Below are 22332 nucleotides of genomic sequence, written 5' to 3'. Positions count from 1 at the left end.
ACTGTTATCCTATCTATCCCTAGAGCTACTGACTGCAGTTGAGGGCTCTGCAGTTACCTGCTAAACAGTAGTTCACATTGCATGCATATTGGTAAACAATGATCAAGTACCCAACAAAGGGAATTCTCTGAGTAACACTGTTATCCTATCTATCCCTAGAGCTACTGACTGCAGTTGAGGGCTCTGCAGTTACCTGCTAAACAGTAGTTCACATTGCATGCATATTGGTAAACAATGAGCAAGTACCCAACAAAGGGAATTCTCTGAGTAACACTGTTATCCTGGTGCACAGTGTATGTGATAGACACACCATGTGGCTGTCACTTCCTTTTACATTTACAGGAATACAGCATACATTCAACACATCTGAAATACTGTGCCCTTATCCATACTTAACCAGGATGCTTCATGACACAGAGATCCGCACTTATCCTAAAAGCTTTAGTCGGCTGCATTGTGGATTATCAGCATAGAAGTAATACACGACTTGCCCTATCCCGGGCCCCTTATACCACGAGCCTGATTCACAGAGCCTTTTCCTATGGGATTGCACCATTATAAACCGCTTCTGTCAATCAGGCCCTATATATCAATCCATGAAATATATATTATATTTTTAGTGTCCCAGCAATTTATAAAAACGTGACATGGCGTAGGCTGGCTTGCAGTATTCCGATCTGCCGAGTGTGGGTATACAGTCTTTATAACGAAACATTTATAACAAAGGAATATATAACAAAAATTATATAACGAAAAACATAACGAAATGTATGTGGGGTGGGGTAAAGGGTTACATCGTGTCGGGAAATGGATAGGGTGGGTTTTTAGGGTGGGAAAAGGGGCTTGGGGGCACCCCACCAAAAAAGAAAATAAATCCTTATGTTTTGTCGTTATATATTTTTCGTTATATATGTATTCGTTATTCAATATTTCGTTATAAAGACATGTAACCCCATGTGTGGTTCAGATTAATAAGTGGTATGCAAATAACAACACAGTTGGTTAGTGAAGGCATGTGTTTAATGAGTGCAAAAAGAATTTATTCAGGTAACAATGGAAGTGCTGTACTTATTCCTCTGGTGAGTTAGGCTGGCACAGGGTACATGGCTCCGAGCCCCTCCAAACTGGTATATGTGACAATAAATGCGCTAGTTTGCTGCCTACTGATGTACATGTTGATCGGGTAAGATTGTTTCAAAATGTGACAAAGGCTGTTGTTTCATATTTCGCAAGAGTGTGTTGTAACCCCATCCTCCGTCTGGCATGCTTCTTATAATTAAACTAAAAAGGCACGTCAGAAATAGACATGCTCGGGTTTTCATCTGATTGGTGCTAAGAATAATATCCCATTTTCATGTTGTGCTTCGTGGGAGATTCCTTCCACTTCATAGCGCTTTAATAAAAGGTGCCATTTTGCCCATTTTGAGGGCATTTGATTTTTGGACCATTGAAAACTGTAGGACTGATTCAGAAAAGCTAAAGTGTGAGCCTGTGCTCCGCAGGCTGAACCCAGATATCTGGTATGGGCACTTACAAATCTCGCCAGATATTATAATAATAATAATAGTACACTGCGTTCTGGTCTACTACCTCATGACAGATTTCTCCTACTTCTAAGCGCTGTAATAACAGGTGTTATTATTCTCCAATTTTATTGTAATCAATGTATTATCCTTGCATGGATGAAGTGCTGAAGCAGTGGATTGTTTTTGCTGAAAATATTGTGTGGGGCGTGGGGGGTGACATCTAAATGAATGGGGCCCCTGTTAAATGAGTGGGACAAAACGGTGTGAGAAAAAAGTTTTGGGGGGCGCACACACCCTTGTCCCCCTACAATTACACCCATGTGAAATCAAACATGCGAAGTGCAGGTTGTCCGCATGTCACAGACAAGTGCTTAATCTGTTTGCACAGACACATAGAGCAGGCCTGCTTTCCCTTATTGAAGCGATTATAAATGGGCATGGCCTTTTCTTATAAATATTATGCAATGGCTGTGTTTAGTCCTATTTTAAGTGTTTTTAATTTTGGCGGATAATGGAACCGAGGCATAAGGGGATATATATACGCCGATGGTCGCGCAAAGGTTGCGAGTAGGGAAGCCATGATCCGAACTTGGCTGCAAGGCCATCAACCAAACCACTAGACTCTGTCGGTTGAACCCCGAAACCCAGGAAGCAGTGACAAAGACAGTGGGCCGTTCTTCTGAAGAACCTTTGGCTTGTCTCGTGCTTCCTCTTTGCCCCGACACTCAGCTCATGCATTCAGAAGGTGCTCAGAGAGTGCAGGCCTCCAGTGGTGCCATCCTTCATGTGCATTCATGATTCATCGGGAATGCACTGTCAGGGTTGGACTGGGGCAAATTTGGCTCAGGTACCATTGAAAAAGTGGCCCAAGGTCAGAGATGGCAATTCATTAGAACTGCATGAGAAGTACCCATTGGGGAGCTTGCACATTCTGTTGCAAAGTGTACTTTTTTATAAAAGATTTTAATTACAGTGAATTAACTCATCAAACATTGCTTAACAGTGAATTCACTCATCAAACTTTGGTTAAAAAACTGCCCACTTTGACCTCCAGTGGAGTTGCTAGATCAGGAAAAGATCCGGGGCTACGCTAATGCCACAACTGTCGGGACTCGGGGCTAGCTAGCCTTTTGGTTGTAACCCCTGAGCTTCTATCCAGGACTACAAGCAAAAGATCCGGGGCTACGCTAATGCCGGAACTGTAGGGACTCGGGGCTAGCAAGCCTTTTGGTTCTAACCCCTGAGCTTCTATCCAGGGCTAAAATGCAATTATCCGGGGCTACGCTAATGCCGGGACTGTCGGGACTCGGGCTAGCTAACCTTTTGGTTGTAACCCCTGAGCTTCTATCCAGGGCTACAACCAAAAAACCCGGGGCTAAAGTGCCCCCAGGCTCACCTAGCAACGCCCAACTGCCGGTTAGACCAGTCCGAACCTGCACACAAGCAGGGGACTTCAGGAGGAGCGAAGAGGCAGCTTTTCGCGTGCCTGTTTTACTTTGATTCTCGCTTTCGTTGCCTAGAGCGCCGATTTCTCTAAGCCATGAAGCCAGGCGAACGCTTTCCTTTCACAGCCATAAACGCTATTCTTCAAACGCGCCATATCCGCGAAAGAAAGGTTTGCAGGTGTTAAGACGTTTTCGAGCTCTAGGTGGATCATTTTTATGAAGACCTGAAGATGAACTACAGTTATGCGACAGCATTTTATTTGTTAAATCGAGTTTCCCAGCATTGCCTGTAACTATGAACAAAGAGGGCCATTTTTAGTCTCCTCTTCAATGAATGTAAAACACGGGGCCGAGACCATTTACTGCAACGCGCAGTCGAAAATATACTTCCCCCTGGGACTCGAGACGCCCACTGCCTCCCAGCCAGGCTTTTTCTTCTGTTTTCACACCAGAATCCAGAGACTAGTGGCAGCCGGGGGCTTGCAAATTCTCACTGGAAACACCCCCTGACTAGCTTCCAAAGCACTACTCGAAATCTCAGGCAGATTTCCAAATCTAAAGGCAGTACCTCATTAGAAGTCTGGCAGGGTGAGAAAACCGCCACTTTTCCCGCACTGCCAAATTCTAATTTCTGGCGGCTTTACCTGCAGCCATTGTCAATGGAAAAGTGGCTGAGTCACCCCCCGCTTGTTGCTGGGGGCAAATCTTCCACTTTACCGCCAAAAATCCTATGGACCCCAAAATGTGGAATTACCACTACTTGTAATACTGTAGTAACCCCACAATAATTGAGATTTCGGTATTTCGGTGGATTGACCTCTGGAATTCCACCAAACCCATAATGAGGCCCACTGTGTCTTTAACTAAGGCTTTGCCAGCCAAAGACAGACAACTCTCAAAGATCTATATCCATCATGGACGTGATTCACCTCGTTAAGCACTCATAAGTGTGATGTACTGGACATGCTTTGACTGACAAAGTAATGCAGCGTTGCACTGGTTGTTTTTGTCAGCGGTGGGTTGTGTCTCCTCCTTGTGAACAGTAGGATTATGGCAATGGTTTCTTTTTCGATACATCAGAGGTGGCGCTGCAGACCTGCCACTGAGTTGAGTTGAACATTCTTAGTTTGTGTCTGATGCCCTCATTTTTACTTTTGACCCTTAGGTGGCACTTAGGCACCACCTGTATGCCGAATGTATTGCATTTGAGTACAGCCAGGAGGGAGATATGTGAGGAGGAACACACAGCTTGTGGGTGTTGTTTGGTAGTTTACCAACCTTTTAACTACCCATGGCCATGCTGATCCTTAGGTCCATTCTCACCCCTTACCTACCCACCCTTCCACGCCCTACACACATTCGCCTGGAATATCTTTGAGCTTTCTCTATCAAGCAGTAATATCAAACGTTGGCCTGCCAGCACTACGTCTGAGCAGTCTGCTGAGAGGTTGTGGGTTAATTGCAGCTATTAATACACCACTGGTGCAATAACAACGTCTTAACCGAGTGTTTTTTCAGCCACTTAATTTATATCTGTTCCTTGCATTGAAGACCTGGTAAAAACAAGAATTGAAATAGCCAACAGCTTTGGCTTCTGTATGGGTACTAAATCAGCAGGTCGAGTAATCGCACCACTTTCCAGCTCTTGCCATCTTATGTTCAGGTAGCACCATTATTCAATGCTTGGCAAATGACTATCCTATGTCTGCACAACAGCCAGAACTGTTGGCTTTGCCAATGCTTGTTTCTGCTTGTTTGGTCGTACGTCTGAATTTGACGTTATCAGAACTGGGTATGTCCAATCAGAGTATGTGGAATGTTCTGCCTTGCTGACTGGTCGAGATATCTATGTGTCCTTATTTGCCGGAATTTTCAGCCCTTCTTGTTGGGAAGAATTCCGTCCAACCTTGGAGTCCAATGGGGGCCAAAACCAGAATTACAAAGCCTGGACGCAATGACAGAGGGGTCAGATTTTTCACCTAATTCGCCATTCTGGTCAGTGGTACTGAAAACAGGGTTTTTACTCACCCGTGGCGTTGTTCGTTTGCCTTCCTCCTGTGGTGTACCAGTAAGCTGTATTTTCCCTCACATACATTTTGATGGCAGGTAAAGCCAACAGGTCTCTTGCACGATGCCAATTGCTCCATCTGCTGTAGCCTGCACACTCGACTTATACTCTAGGTGGATGACACTTGGTGGTTGGGGATATGTTTTTTAGGAAAGATCAGAAAATATGAGTTTTTTCCCCAAAGGTACATATTGGGTATCATTGCAGATTCTTATAAAGAGCACAGTCCATAGCTAAGGTTTTTGTACTGCAAAGCTCCGGCGTGCTCTTGAAAAGCAGAAAGCTTGCCCGATTATGGGGATGATTTTTGTCACAAGACTATCCATCGCCTCCATAGCCCTTTCTAGATTTGACTACTGTGACAGTCTCCTCTGTGGCCTTCCCAACTATGCTCTGGAATGCTCTGAAACTTGAGGAGACCGTCTTCGGTTCCAGAAGCACCGCAAGACCTTCCTCTTTGCTTATGCCTTCTTTCTTCCTCTGCCCTGCTGATCTCTGTGTTTCTGCACTGGTCCTCTGGCTACCCTCTGATTTTGGGCCCAGACCCCTTCCCACCCAGCTGCATACCCAAACTGCCTCCTGGCAACCTCTGCACTTGGGTCTGTTTCTGCATCCCTACAATCCCCTTAGCTGCACTTATTAACACCCGTTGTCTGTGCTTAATTCTGGCACTTGCCAACTGCTGGCCGCACAACCTGTTGTTGTTTTGATCACGTGTTCAGCACTCTCTGCTCCTCCCTTGTCCCTTGCACGTTCCCCCTTCCCTCTCCCCTGCACTTGCGTGTTCTCAATGTCACTGTGCCTAGTAAGATCGTTGTTTTGTCCTCCCTTGTACCCCTCCCTTGCCTCGTCGCACCTTGAAATACTTGCATATAGGCGCAATATAAATAAAATGTCATATCATATCATATCATATCATGCTTTTTCACCAATGGACTATGTCCTCAACTTCACAGCCCGCACACTTTTCAACCTTTGTTGCTTTAGCTCTATCTCCTCTGCCCGTCACCTAATTGGTTGGCTGTCTATGAAACAAAGAGCTAAGCATGAACCTCTTCTTGTCACCTTAAAAACTGTCCATGGACTCCCCCCCACCTATCTGCTCCTCTCACTCCCTACTGTCCTCCTCGCTCATTACGATCATCCTCGGCTCACCTCCTTGCTACTACTCAAGCCTCCTGTGCTCCCTCCCGTTTTGCACTCTCTCTCTCTCACTTCACTTCCCTACTCTGGAATGCTCTTCCTCTCCAACCTCATACTACACTAACTCTACCACTATTTAGATTCAAACTCAAAGCCCTCCTCCTTTCTGAAGAACCTGTTTCCTAGCACTCTATGTTACCCCATCGCCCTGCTTCCCTCTCTCCCTACCCTCACAGCCAACCCTAGAGCACTTTTCCGTCACCCCGCCATCCTTAATTTAGCACTGTCTCCGCCATCCTGTTCCTGTGTCATTCTGTCATGTTCTCATCCCTGGTTTATGCTTCCACCTTCCCCTGCAACATCTGGGCTTCAGGTCACATTCTTTCAGGACCCATGTCCCCCGCTCTGTTATCAATGGTACATTCTGAAGCGTTTGTGTGTCAAAAATGCATTGCTTTCCTGTGATTTCTATAAATAAAATAAATAAATAAAATGTGTCAAGCACACTAGTTTGTTGTCATACAACCTGACGGTCTTTCAGAAGATGCATGTGGGGGTGGGGCAGAGGGTCTTGAAAGTGATGCAGCAGTGGACAGGAGGCCTGTAGAAATGTCCATGTGGGTGGGTTTGAGTCCCGAGGCTTCCCCCGAATGAGTGGTCCGCCGGCCAAGTTCTGCATCCACGCATCTGGGAGATCTAATGTTTGGGCAAACCATTGGAGATCTTGCATGGTCGCGTCAGAAAAGTGTGTTGGGTCCCACTTCATGGCTTGAGGGTCATGATTGGCAGCGTGGGCATGTGTAGGTGGAGGTACGAGTTGGATATGCTAACTACGAAGCCAAATATTGTATCAGGAAAATGCTTGTGTGTCAGTAAAATGGATGACTACATTGAGATTGATGGGAAATCCAGCGTCAAATGAAAGGACCGGCAGTGATTGTTTCATACCATTACTGGACTGATAGTGACAACAGCTGGGGGCCTTATTGCTGGAATAACTCTAAGCCAATTTTAAATATTTTTAATTTTAAAAAGTATATATTTTTGTAATTAACTTTACTCATCTGTGTTGTCAGAGACATGCTGGTAGCTACCCAATCGGACGAAAGCTCACACATAAAGAGCCGTATGATGGGAATGTATGTCTACATTCGATAAAGTCATCTAATTGTGGCGAATTTGGGTCTATTCTATTCTATTTATGCAAAGGGTAGGAAGGCCAGGTAGAACCGCTGTTCTTAAAACACAATTATACCCCACAAATTGCTTCTTCTGCCGAAACTGTGAAAATTGTTTGCCTCAGATGACCCTTTGTTTGGCTGAAATGTATTGGGACTGAGAGGGCGTCCCTTTCCATTTCCCTGCTCGTCTTTTCTCTCATTTTATCTTTCAATGTCTTCGGCTGCCTCTCAATACTTCCCAAACGATTCCCTGTTTATTTCAGGAATCACTCCGGAATTCGTCATCAATTAATTTGTCTTTGGGACTTCGTCCGAATTACCTGGGGAAATATCAATAGCATGAACATTAACCCTTTAATTAGAGTCATTCAACCCCCTCCTCCCCACAGACCCACAGTTAAGACGTAATGCCCGCCACGGTTCTCCTTTCACTGGGCCTCATTACAAGTTTGGTGGTAGCATTGCTGGTAAAACCGGCAGGCTGCCTGCAAATGTGCACATTTTTCTGGCCCCTGGCAATGGGGAAATACAGGGCCATTACAACCCTGGCGGACCCGGTATTTCCCATATGGCTCAATGAGATTGGGGAGGCCGGTAGCACCAGCACCATTAAGAATGGTGCCGGTGCTACTGGCAGTGACTGCTCGCGGGTGATGGTACGCCCACCAGGTCAGACGGGCGGGAAGGCACCTGTGAACAGAACTCATTGTTTGCCGGTCCGGTAACAACGGTACTGGCAAGCTTACCGGTACCATTGTTACCGGACCGGCAAACTTTATAATGAGGCCCACTGCCTCCCTTGTTGATACTTTGGGGATGGAAATATGGACTTTCACACTTTTGCCAACTGTGCACTTCCTGCATACTGAATACACACATACACGTTTCTGCATTCACAAACAGGTGTCCTGGGCCCACATTACTTGCTTTGTTGTTAAAATCCCTACAATGTAATAATGATGTTGACCGCTCAGATAGCAAACTCTGCACCCCCAGGCGTTCTCTAGAGCTGTGTTAAAATCTTCTTTGGATGATCGCATGAGGAAACTGATCATTATTGAAATAGAAAATTATCACAGCATTAGAAAATAAAATCTTTCTATCCCTTGAGAAATTTATGGGGACCATTGAAAAGTAGTAATTAAAAGAAACAATTGGGGATAGCAAGATAAGATAAGGTAAGATATGTTCTTCAATAGGTTCCAGCAAAGATAACTTTTAATGTACGCAGATATTAGCCAACATAGAGCCGAACTGAGCAGCGGGCTGTCCTACAGGAAAAAGCAAGAATTCCTACTTGGAAAGAAGCAGTCCCAAGTTAGGTGGTTGATAAGTGGCTGACTTTTCCCCGCCCCTATTTTTTTTCTAATGTCCCAGAAATGTTGAGTAATCTAATGATTTTCGCCTTTGATCAAATAATGTTCCAAAACCATGAAGTTAAATAAGAAAAAGGGTTTTAAATTATAGGATATGATTGCTTTCTCTTAATTGATGACAGAGTTCTAATGAAAGCGACTGAAATTGCATGACCTCCATCAACCACCACAGTAACCACTTTCATGTTTTCCCTCTAGCCTTAAGCTGCAATGAAAATGACGGCGATCACATGGACAGGGACCAGTCGTACAGCTCGAGCCAGAAAACAAAACGCATGCGGACCTCTTTCAAACACCACCAGTTGCGGACAATGAAGTCTTATTTTGCTATCAACCACAACCCCGACGCCAAGGACTTGAAGCAGTTAGCGCAGAAGACCGGCCTCACCAAAAGAGTGCTACAGGTAAGACAAGAAGAACAATTCAATGCTTTAAATGTGGCCGTGCCCACACCAACCTCACTTTACTAGTTATTCACAAGTTTGATGCACAGCAACCAAACCTCATCAATGAGGTTCCAGGCGATCAATTGGTGTCTTGGATCCTCTTGAAAGAACAAATTCATCATTCCCTTTCGAATGCAGCATATTAAGGAGTGACCTCTTTTTTAGAATTGTTCTAGATCAGAGATCTGCAACACGTGGCTCTTGAGATGTCGGAACTAGGACTCCCATGATTCTGTACCATTGACAACACTGGTTTGGGCCCGTGGGAGTTGTAGTCTAAAACATCTGGAGAGCCAAAGGTTTCAGCCGCCTGCTCTAGATTATAGAATCTCCTGTGTAAGACACCCAAGCTATCCCAGTCATGCTTGCTTCCTTGCTGCAGTTAAAGACATATCAGCCCTGATGAGCAACCTTCTGCCTATACCAACACTGTCAAACAGTAGCATTGTTTCTTAATTAGTACTGGGCGAAGGAACAAGCAGACCGATGTTGTAACCCACAGTTTTCCAATTAACAAAATGGTTTCCTACTTGGCAAATCAATATTTATCTCCTTGTGCCTCAGTCTCATTGCCTGCCATATTTTGAGCAGAAACTACCACGGTCGAGTTCAGAGTCGCTTGCCACAACAGACAGTTATTGCCTGGGTTCACAGGCGTTTAATAAAACAATTGCACCTTGTCTGTAAGAGTAGCGGTGGGATTTGGTTTTTGGCCTAATCTAGAACACAGAGTGGAAGAGAAGGGTCCAATTGTTTTTTGTGGCTTAAGTTAATATTTTGATTTTGTTTATGGATGGATTTTTTCTTCTTTTTTTTTTTCTAATTTCGAACGTGTTTTTTATTTTCTCATTTCTTACGTGCACCCTAGCTTTAAAGTCAAAAGAGCGCTGTGCAACGCCATAAACAGTAAAGCAATACGCATCTAATAAAGGACTCATCAAAATAGAAGAAAACCGAAAAAAACATGCAATCAAAAATAAAAGAAAATCATATCAATAGCGGCAAGGCAAATAAAAAATATATCAATTGAATATTTAGGAATGAGCTCGAGTTGCCATGTCATATCAGATCATGTCATATCAGATCATATCATATCAGTGAGCCAGACGATATTTCTCCAAATCTTTTTAAAAGTTGAACAGTGGAGAGGCCAATCGAAGGGGTCCAAGCAGCGGCTGACGGGAACGTGGTGCAGTTGCTTGAGCTGGACACCGGTAGTGGAGAAAGCTGGGAATTTATAGGCAAAGATTTCCGTACAGGCCACGCCTGTCATGCGTCTTTCACCTGTGAAATTTCATAACTTAGTCGACACACAGATGTGTACTGTGGTCTCACCCAAGTGGCTCCTTTGGGGACCCGTAGAGGGAAGCATTTTGATAAGAAAATAAACTATTTGAAGGCAAGCATTACCCTCTCACAGGCAGAAGATATCCTTTCGACCGTGCCTCAATAAATGTGCCTGTGGATCACCAACCAATATTTGTCTCATTCTTTCAGACCACGGAACAGGTTTAATAGCATCTCCCTGTTCCTGAGAGCCGCTCCTCGCTTTTATATCCCACTAGTGTCACTATAACACCACACTGACCCCCTTTCAATTAAGTGGCCGCGAAAGGACCCCCTCACCAAATATATTTCTGGGGCTTATGGATCTGCTTAGATATACATGCATTATATGGGCAACCAGTGGACTATTGGTCACAGGTTCAAATCCCAGTAGGCTTACTCAGTCCTTCATCCTTCTGAGGTCGATAAAATGAGTACCATTTAGATGGGTAGATAGCCCCCAAGGGGGTCAAAAGGACACTCTACAAATACAACAGTTAAGTTAGAAATACCCAGTAATTACAGGCCAGGTTTGGAGGACACCTCCTCTACTGCCCATATTGGCTTTAAACATAGAGTATCGCCTCGACAGATGGAACAGCCTACCCTACAATAACATAATCCTGTGTGCATAGGTCAAGGGAGAATGCAGAAGGGGGGATTGGCCAAGGAGAACCTTTCTCTAATGCTTCCAGAAAGTTGAAGCATTAGAGAGCTACTGGCCTCTTCTCTCAATGAAACAAGTTTAATTTCTGAACAGCGCAGCAATAGAGACCCCATCTAAAATGTCAAATAATGGAACATGTGTTCTGACTTATTTTTGTTACCATTTTTAGTTTAAACTCTGAGGTGTCACTTTAGAGACACCCCTACAAGCCTAAACTAATCGTATATAACACGTTTGCTATAGTGGCACTCTTTGATGTCATTTGAGGAAGGATGCATTCTTTTGATCTGTTATGTCAATGAAGTAATTGGACATTTTAAGAATGCTTTGGTATCTCCACTCCTTGTTGTATTTGCTGGCCATTCAGTTCTGGCTACAAAAACAGCTGTCTGCATGGTAATAGGCTACTTGCAATCATGCAGCCGAGACTTTCAAAGACTCATATCGAATTTAAGTGAATTAAAACAGCTATTTCTGCATGTTGTTGCATCCAGGTGAATGGTTACTAGTTAATTGCAGCTATCAAAAAGATTATAAAAGGTATTTTAACCCGGTGTTCCGTCAGCTGGCTTATCACTAAGCATTGCCGCATCCGACCACGCAGCAATTACTTAAAGTGGTCAGCTAGTTTATCATTTTTCATTTGGAGGGAAAGTGTAAAGTCTGCTTTTGTTTTGGTTTGTAAAGAGAAGTTAAAGATCAGTCATAATGTGAAATTTTTTTTTGAGCTGAGTCATAGAAAACTCCTGTCTGCCTATAGAAAAGCCCGAACTGTTGGCTTTACTAATGCGTGTTTAACTTTCTCAGAGAGTTTCTGGATGACCTCAGCTGTCACTGCAGTAATGGCAGCCCCCTGTGTGATGTCATTTCCTCCTGCTATTCTCTGTTCAAGGGAAGCAGGTCAGCTTCCACTGTGATGTCATTTCCTCCTAGCTTTACTGTTCTGTTACCATGGCCTTTTGTTTGATTTTCTGCTTTTCAAGAATAATGAATCATTTAGAAATTCTGAAAAATTTAAGTTTTAGACTAAAAGCGAATTGAGGAGTATTTTGAAATAGATTTTTTAAAAAAACAATATTTTATAAAATAATTTATAACAGCTGGAGTTATTTTTGTAAAATTAACACTTTTTTAAATTTGATGATCCAATTTGTTTTTTAAAAAAAAGTTATCTGATCATCTCTCTGCACATTATTTATTTCTAAAAAAATATTTTTTCTCGGGTCAGAAATTTCAAGTGAAATGCGGGTGATCTGTAGTTCACCAGCAAAGCACAGTTTGAACAATCAACCAGCATTTCTGCTTTTGCTTGGTTTACATTTGCTGAGTTTTGGCTGTCACTGCAGCAAGGCAGCTGACTAGTGTGCCATCAATTACTCCTGACTTTAGAGTTCCGCCATTTCAGGAAGGACCGCCCCACTCCCACCCCTCGTAATGTCATGACCTCCCGGTGGAACTGTAGACACTTTTGTTACACTGTAACACCACTTTCAGAAATGCCCTGATCGGGGCGGTATCTCGTTGCCTACTCACGATATACGACGACAAATTAAAACCAACATAAAATTGCAACAACGAACCCAACAAAACCGGTGAAATGAACTGTTCACAAATTTGAGGGGAAAGTAACCAAGAGGAAAAGAACAGCTCAATAATACCAAAAAAACACGAAATGACTAAGACTGGCCCTTGAATGTACCTTGCCAACAGCGCGCAGATGGAAGGAATTTGCTGACGCAGGGGAACTGTGCAATGCATGGCAGAACATGAAATGTCGGTGAAATACCTTGATGCAATTTGGAAACAAAAGCGTTTCTTTGTGTCCGAATTATGCTGCATATTTTGTGCATCTTTCTTGGGTCCAAACCCCAGAGACTTCTTAAGAGTTTTACAGGCCTGCAGAAATTCTTCTGGGCCCAAAAGGATCAAGGGATCAGGGATTGTATTACTGTGGGCTGCCAATCAAACTGACCCAAAAGCAAAGACGTGGCCTCTGGGGGAAAGATACTGTGATGTTTCTAGCCTAAAGCGCCTAAAGGTAAACCACAATACTGTGGCAGCAAGCGCTATATTGAAATATTCAGCTCTTTACATAGCATCTAGCCGCAGCCTTTGGACCATTTGTAACTTTTTCAAATTTCAGGTGATTTGGGAACAGAGGCACAGAGACGTCATTTGCCTAGCATCACACAACGCGGTAGGGGTATCTAGGGTTTGAATAATTGGTTGGGATTTCCAGTGAAACAAGTTCACTTTAATAATCCGAAGGAGGAGCAGGGTACACATTCTAACGCAGGGGCGGACTAATAGCCCCTTCCATTCTGCCCATGTACTTGTCTGCTGCAAAACGGAATGCTTAACTTTGTTCCAAGTTCTATCTTTGTTGGCCCACTGTCTCCCGTGAACCGGAAGGTCTAAGTAGCTCAGAATCTTGGTAGAATTTCAAACCTTGTGCCAGATAATAGCGACTGGATATCGCCATCTATTTGTAAAACATTGGGTGCTTATCATGAGGGATATGATTGGTTATTTATAACACCCTTAATACCCTGAGGTTTCTAACCTGTGTTGCTTCGTGTTGTCTCGTTTCCAAGGAAAGCACGTTGCCACAGAGCTATCCTCCCGAAACAAAACAGTGTGAGATGGAGTTCCTGGTGTAGGTGAAAAGTGGCCCTAATGCTTGTCCAAGTGCAGAGGTTTAACAACGAAGAACGCATGGGGAAAGTGGCTAGATCACACCGTGTATCACACCGTGTATGTGCATGACGAATGGCCGGGATTCATTAATAAAAAGGAAGCCCTAGCAGCCCCATCCCAATTAAAGCACTGAGAAATGGTCTTTCTATTTCATATCCCCAGCCAGCCTTCCTGCTACTCTCTGTGAGGTAATTTAATAGGCTTACAGACAGTGGTCGAAGTGTACAAAAAGAAGTAGTGGAACTATGCTCCCTGCTGGCCTCCCCCCACCACCCACAAACCCCATCACCAAGCCCGATCCCACGTATATTCCAAACCCCCAAACAAGCCCACCTGCGGTTTAAGGGAATGTTCAGTGCACTGCACTAAGTGCATGTTTCAACCTCTTCCTACACTTTTATTTTAATGCAAAACCATTCCAGAACGGTTTCTTTGTAAAATACAAGAATAGGAACAGTACAACCTATAAAAAAAAAGCGGATGAACACTGCTCCCAACCGCTCACGCCCTCTTCCACCACTGTTTAAAGACAAGGGAAGATGGAAGCGTCCAGGATGTGTAGGAGCTGTACGGATTACAATGTACAAAGTTTGCAGAGCTGCATTAAATATACATCTGCAGCTCGGCAGTGTCCATTTTTCAATATTTTTCTCTTCACTCGGGTCGTTGTTTGAAAGGAATAGATTGAGTATTAGGCAGGGTGAACAGATTTTCAAGACAAAAAAAAGGGACGGCGAACACCATAAGAGAAGGACTCCCCCCTCACACTACCCCCTCATTTCCAGCACTGCTCCTCCTGCTCCTATAAATTGCACGCTTTTGACAGTGGATATAAATAAGCTTATTAATAATGAAAGAGTTTTTCCTTTCATACATGTTACAAGCCTTGCTGTTCATTCTTCTGCCATCCTGTCCTCGTGGCACAATCAGATAATTCATGTGCCTGGTACCTGTAAGTTTGGGAGTTCGAGTCCACCCTACCATGGCAAAATGATGTGTCTATTTTAATGTATACATACTTTATAATTGTTGCCGACCCTCCCTTTCCACAAAAAACGGTATTGAGTCTAAAAAAAAAAAAACTTTTGGGACGGAGGATCCAATTCCAGGGCTTTCCCGGCAAAACCGCGTCATCTGCTCACCCTATTATTATGGGAACTGAATTTTGAGATTATTTTCAAGGCTTTACAAAACACAATTTTAAAGGAAAAAACAAAAATGCCACCGTAGTAAAAACGACACGAAATCCAGAAACTAGATCCAGGTAAACAACGAATGTGTTGAAGAAACGACAAAGCTCCCATAAACCAAGAATACACCTTTAATTTAAAATATTACAAAAACACTTTGCAAATCAGGCTCAATGCACTGCAATTGTAATCGGTTATTTATAAGAGGCGGGCCAGTGGATCGACCCTGTGTTGCTCTGCATCAGCTTGCTTCCAAGGCGAGCATGATACCCCTGAGCTATCCTCCCGTGGATGCACGTGATCTAAACTGTGTGTCCATGTACATGAATAGCTGGTACTAAAATGAGTACTGCGCATGGAGGCCATGTAGACATTGACCATTGTGTGATATGGCCAGCACACTCAATCTCAATGTCTTCAAATTCTAGTCCAGAGATCTGCAACCTGTGACTCTGCAGATGTTTTGGGCTATGACTGTTATCATTGCTCACCATTGGCTTTGCTGGCTGGGGCCGATGGGAGTTGTAGTCCAAAGCCTTTGGGAAGGATAAAGGATTCAGACGAATGCTGTAAACACTGTCTATTTGAAACAGGGAACAACAACATAACCCAAAACGCCCCCGCCAATAAACAAATCCCTGGCCATAGCAGAGCAAAGACAGAGGGCCTGATTCACAGAGCGTTTTTCAATGCTATTGCACCAATATAAAACGCTTATATAATATAATATAATCAGGCCCCGAAAGAGGGACTGCATAGAGAAGATATAACTTTCTGATGAATTCTGAAAGTGGCATGCACGGCCGCAGCCATGCGATTCATTGCCGGCTTGCATCCGCGCCGTAACGCCTCCCATATTGGGGACACTAAGCTAACTGCACCTGGCCATGGGTGCAAGTCCAAAATTAACTGCAGAGAATGTTTCTGGGCATGCTGCATCCATTGTGACACAGGTCAAGTAGGGGTACAATGGCATTTTGAGTTACTAAATTGTGAAATGCAATTTCCAATCCTTTTAAGATTAGGCTGGTTGTGTTTGTGCCTTTGCATTCCATCATATTAATGTCTAGCGAAAGAGACCTTCGGCTCTCTCACAGAGCTAATGTAGCTCTAGGAATAGTGAATAGGGTTTAGGGAAAATTGAGACAAAACCGACACATTAGTGCACAGGATCACACAGTTTGGTTTAGGGGGAAACTGGGATTAGAACCTAGTTATCATAGTTCCTCAGTAATCGCCTAGACCACACCCCCTTCAGGAGTTGAGGCAAAGAACAAGGAAGTCGCTCTCGAAACATATTAACGGCGTGACATAACACACAGCACATCACTTGCAAGTCCATTCTGAAGTGCCTGAATGCGTGAGTATCTAGTGAGGATGTTTTGCCTGTAGATCTATCTTGTGTAAATTGGGAAGCTAGCTCAGTGAGTTAAGTGTTTTCCCGACACCTACAGCCATCCTGCAGTTCACAAGTTTGAGGCCCAGCACGGCCGACTCAGCCCTCCAGCTTTACAAGTTAAGATATGAGCATCATTAAACTAGATAATAAAGCCACCTGTTATTAAATTACTTCAAGAGGACTCTCGCACGGCCAATATATTAAAAAAGTCATCCAGGGCAGCTGTTGACCAGGTTCCCAGCCTCAGAAAAGGTGCTGCATATCTTATATAAGTAAACGCAAAAAGAAAATGATGAGTCACATTCAATCCAATGTCCAATCAGACCTCAGCATGCATCCCTCACACAAGATATGACCGTATGTGATGATTGACATCTGCAATTGCCCGCCTATTATCTGAACTGTATGAGAAATGTGGAACTTTTATCCATGGGGGAAATGTTGCAACTTATTAAAAATAACATTTAACATGAATGAATTAAAGGCAGTCGTTTTGAGCTGTAAAGGATCCAGGGTGATTTAGGAATGCTATGGTGTTTGTTATGGAAATATTGCCTTATAGATCAAAGGATTGGTCATTATTGTGAGTTATGGACCACAAGTTGGGAAAAGGACATCATCCCATGCAATAATGACCCCTCCAAAAGTCTATAAGGCTACTAGTACAGAGTGATGATAGCAATCTATGCCTTGCTGTTTTGGTGGTGAAGTTGGTCGAAATAAATACTCTTAATAGTGAGTAAAGTAAACAGACACACTGAGTTAGAACACTAAATGGTACTTTATCTTGTAGTATTTAACTAACAAGATTGCCACCATAAATGAAAAAAAAATCAGGTTGCAAGCTATTAGCCAAACAACATTCTTTCTTGCCCCCACAGTTGTCCACATACACACAACACCATTTCTTACTTGCCAAGAGTCAATTATAACCAACCAGTGGTAAGTGGCGAGTGCACATTTTGAGTCCTGAATTAAATTAAGCATTTTAATTGCAAACCTGGTTGAACTCGAACAGTCTGAATATGAGCATGTTTTCAGTTTATTGTATAATTAAGAGTTTTTCAAGAAAGTGGAACCATTTTCCCATGATTTAGTTTTCTCTTTGGGACATATATTGGATGTTCCAAAGAAAAGTTAAACGTTTTCTCAGGTGTCACAATCTGCCTAATGAATATCGCACAGTAGAATTGATTTGCTGTTTGTAGATGATCCGAGCATATATCCACCTAATTGTCATCGCTTTCGATGGGACAGCAGGGATGATATCACTAATATAACTCTTTTGTGGATACAGAACTTCCCACTATGTGTCTAAAATAAGGACGATCCATGCTGAAATTTGTTACGTGTCTATGTGTTCAGTAACAAGGAAAATAAAATTCAATAAAAACATATCTATGTATTTTAAAATATATATCTCTAAATCCAAGAACAAGTAAATATGAAACTATGGAAACGAACCAAAACTTAATGGAGCTATACACAAATTACCTATGGCTCAAGATATATACAGGAAAGGACATTGGGAAGGGAGAGACAAAAACGACAGGCTCTGTTCATCCACATCTACCAACGGAGTAAATAAGGGGATAAGGAATTCAAGCTAAGGTACGAAGAGAAACAAGTTAAATAACAATCATGTCTATAGCTCTATGAAGGCTTTTGAGCGTGTGAGATATGCAATGCCGCCAACAAATCATCTTATCACTTGGCGGACCATCTGTTGCCATTCCGATTCTTAAGATGTTTATCCAGGGATCTGTGAAAAAAATGATATAGACCTGCACAGCTTTCTAAGTGTTGTTCAGCTAAAACCTCACAGTGGGTGATCACATGAAAAAGGCATTCATATCTGCTGTCTGTGGAGCTGACTGCTCAAATAATTTAACTTCGATATCGCAAATCAACTAATTTCAATTACGTTTATTTTCCAACTGCCACTATGTTTTTGTTTATTTTGCAGTAACCAAAATACGTTCTAATCTTTTTCCTGTTTGCTTATTTCAGGTTTGGTTCCAAAATGCAAGAGCTAAATTCAGACGGAATCTCCTACGCCAAGAAAACACAGGAGTTGATAAGACGTCAGATTCCACGCTACAAGCAGGGACGCCGTCAGGCCCTGCTTCGGATATTTCCAATGCCTCAATGAGCCCGTCCAGCACCCCCACCACTTTAACTGACTTGACTAACCCCACTATGCCGACTGTGACCTCCGTCTTGACGTCAGTACCCGGTGGACTCGAAGTTCATGAGTCGAGAAGTCCATCACAAACAACTCTCACAAACCTTTTCTGATGACCCCTTTTGAATAACCTCTTTAAAAAAGAAATGACCTTTAGTCAAATTCCAAGTGTATTTTAATAGAGGCTTTGTACAATGGACTAACTACATTTTGGAACCATCTTGGAAACAGAAGGAACCATGTTCTTCTGGTATTACGACAATAGACTGAAGAATGACTTGGAACATCTTACTACAACACAACATTTGTGTAACTGTACAGTTTTGTGGACTGAGCAAGGGAAAGAACCATTAATTTAAGTTGGCTGAGGCTTCTGTATTTTCAAAGACTGCCATGTGCCTTATATACTGTATTACCTGGATCATCCAAATTATGCGTCCACCCCCTCTCTGTATATTTATGACCAGAGCAAAGTTATTGCAGGTTTCTTACTTTGACTAGTTCTACACCCACCACTGTTTGCGTCACTGTTTCAAACTTTTCAGACAAAAGTTTGCGCTAATATATTCATTTGTCAACTCTGAACCGTAATAAAACCACTCAGAAATCGTTTCAACAACTACAGTTAAATCTAGTATTAATTCAATTTTTCAGATACGGGGACTTTATTTATTAAGGCTTGTGAATTGCCTAAAGAATCCAATAAATATAGATAAAATTAACTGGAAAACTGAAAGAGGCAGTACAAGGCATTTATGCCTTAAGGTCAGTCACTTCAATCTATAATCTAAATTGCATAAAAGGTAATGGAAGTCATCATTGTTGGCTGGAATTACAGAAGAACTGGAAACCATCCGGACGATCCTTCGGGAGAAGATGTTTTTTCGAGAAGCATTACGGTGTGACCACTACTGCAATTCATTATTTTAGTGAGACTTAATCTCCCCCAGAAAACACATATAAAGCTGTATTCCCAGGGCAGTTAAGCGAACCCCTCCAATCAATTGATGAAGAAAACGCTAAGCAAGCATATGAAAGTCCAATATTGCTTTCGTCAGCCTCTTTGTAGAAGAAAGTCTTTTTAACATTGCTCACCAAGATACAATCAGACTAAAATAAAATAGAGAACTACACCCTTTTCCCTAGCTAGTTTAATTTATGACCTCGAGAAACAAATTCAGAAAACAATGTTGTATTAATATATGGCCTCCCGTGTTGTTTTAATGTATTGGTTGATTTTTGAAGCTATAAAACCAGGCAAGGACCTATTGGTAATAGATACTAATAAAATGGCTGTTTCTTCAACTTATTTGGTTATTTCTCATTTTGTTGAATTTCAAGTTTGATAATTGTTATATTGCAATATGTGTTATTGTTTCAGCTATTTCGCGAGAAACCTTATAGAATATCGATACCCAGGGGATGTTTTCTTTAGCTATATAATGACTCGGGCTTATTACTCTAGCAATTTTCTCAAGCAGACATTGTTGAACATAGCATTTGTATAAAGTGATATTTTGGCAGTGGCTGGAAACTATGCCACTTCAAAAGCAGGAGATTGATTTGTGATCATAGTATAAACAGAGTAAAATCAAATTCCCCTCTTTGAAAGGATATATGATTTCAAAATATCTTTCTAGTTTTACACCATTTTAATGTTTATTCAGAGCTCAGTTAGCCACAATGTTCTACTCTGTGAGTGCTTCATTGGCTTGCTCTTCAAACTGGAAGGGACAGAGAAAATACTTGTTTTAATTTTACGTTTCCTTAGGGCTTTTGCAATGCATTTGTTATAAACACTACTTTTTCCTAAGGGGGAAAGTCTTTGGGAAACAGTGTTACATTACAAAGCTGTGTTTGACTGATCAAAGATTATCTAGTGATAATTGTAAACTTAATTAGCTGGGGATACGTCATCAACATTCAAGTGTCATATCAACCTCTGTAAAATATATTTAATTGACATCTCGAGTTAGGAGACATTCTACAATCTTACCCAAAATATGTTGGATAAGAAGTGAACTTACCCATTATCTCATTGAAGAGAAGAGTGCCGGCCTTGTTCACGATTCAAGGTTGTTGTCAAAGCATAGAACCTATTTTTCAGATAGTTGATCCTTCTGTCAGTAAAAGACAGCTAATGCCTTTCATGTCTTCGACGTAAAAACGTACAATGCATGTATTGGGCATGTAATAAGGTACAAAAATAAAGTACAAACATGTTTACAATTAGAACAATAATCTGTGAGCTTTAAAGCCACAACAAAGATTTTAACCAGGTTGCAGAAAAATAATGGGGTCGGAGAAAAGAAATGTGGGTGCGACCTAAATTGTTCCCTGACCCATTTGTTTTCTGCAACATGATTAAAAGCCTTGTTGTGGTGTTGCTGCTCACACATGTTTGTACTATTTTGAACCATTTTCGTATCTTAGATGGAAATTGTACATTCAATCCAGCTATGCAATCATAAAATACTGTTCTTAAGTGGCGTGAGTGTATGCATATATATATACAAATATTGTACTGTTTATGGTCCTACCACTGGCACAGCCTCATAGTTCATTTTGATAATACTAGCCACAAGCACATTAGTTAACAAGATGTAAATAAAGACAGCATTATGGAATCTGCAATACTCAAGGACTTCCTCCCCTCCTTTAAATGGAACTTCCGCATGAATGCCCCCCTCCCCTACTTGTCTCTCTCTAACATTTACTGTCCTGCTTATGTACTATATTCTTCCCGTGTTCCTAAGTTACCTGCGCCTTGATATTTACGGGGTTGGGCGCAATAAATAAATAAATAAAAGGAGCTTCTTATCATATAACTACTGCTCATCTCCAAATTGGACATCCCATTTTAAATTCTCTTCCAAGGTAACTTTCAAGACATTTCATGGAAACAATATCTTCCTCGTTAAAACAGACTTTAGGTGCAAGATTCTTTGTTCTGAACATCACAATCCGACATCAATTAGACAATTAAATACCTCTAGAATTGAGAATTTGGTAAACGTAAGCTCCCAGGCAGAATTGGGAACAATGTGTTCATTGAGGAATGGTATAGGCCGATTTCTATCCAATACTCTAAACAGGCAGTACTTAATAGGAGGAAAACTCAACATTTGGGGCTAATGCACAAAATCCTACAGGGGCAGTGTGGCCACGATTCAAGGCCAGCAGCCACTACAGGTGGGTCGAGGGGTCAAAGGTTATGCCCCAGCCAAACGGACTACAGAACATAGTCAGAGTCCAATATAGATGATTTGTGGGACCTGGGGAGCGGGAGAGGGCAGGAGGGGATGGTCGATGTTGACTGTTGACGTTTTAAACTGTCCATTGGTTGAAATCCATATTTTAAGGTAATTATGTAATTTCTGTGAATTACAGATAATTTATGTATGGGCCTTGAAACTACAACTGTTTGTTCAATTAATCTTGGGAAGCATGCGATATATGAACATATTACAAAGTCGGAAATAGTGAGTCTAAATGTATGTTTAAGTTGTACTACCTATAGGAAGATCACTTTGCACATGACTTTAATTGTGTTGCTGTTCAACAAAGCTGCACAAATATTTTCAAAATGAAATATACATCCACTATGAATTATTTTAGAAAGGTTATGAGGGAAATCACCTACAAACTTGACAAGAGGCTGTAGGGGAAAGCACCCCCGCCTC

At 42.1% G+C, this 22332-nt stretch overlaps 1 protein-coding gene across 2 annotated transcripts in view; it reads left to right on the top strand.

Annotated features, from left to right (window-relative positions):
• Window positions 1-19954, top strand: part of LHX2 (LIM homeobox 2) — a 71376-nt gene extending 51422 nt beyond the window's left edge. For both annotated transcript variants that reach the window (XM_069609456.1, XM_069609455.1), the window contains exons 4-5: window positions 8938-9143; window positions 18475-19954. In XM_069609456.1, coding sequence (XP_069465557.1) covers window positions 8938-9143; window positions 18475-18762 — 494 coding nt within the window. In that variant the 3' untranslated portion in view covers window positions 18763-19954. The remainder of the gene's footprint in view (window positions 1-8937; window positions 9144-18474) is intronic.
• The last annotated feature ends 2378 nt before the right edge of the window (window positions 19955-22332 follow it).

Source organism: Ambystoma mexicanum, chromosome 8 (assembly GCF_040938575.1).
Source record: "Ambystoma mexicanum isolate Mex_15411 chromosome 8, UKY_AmexF1_1, whole genome shotgun sequence".
Classification (NCBI taxonomy): domain Eukaryota; kingdom Metazoa; phylum Chordata; class Amphibia; order Caudata; family Ambystomatidae; genus Ambystoma; species Ambystoma mexicanum.
Note: the sequence above shows the minus strand (reverse complement) of the source record. Positions and strands in the feature narration are given on the sequence as shown.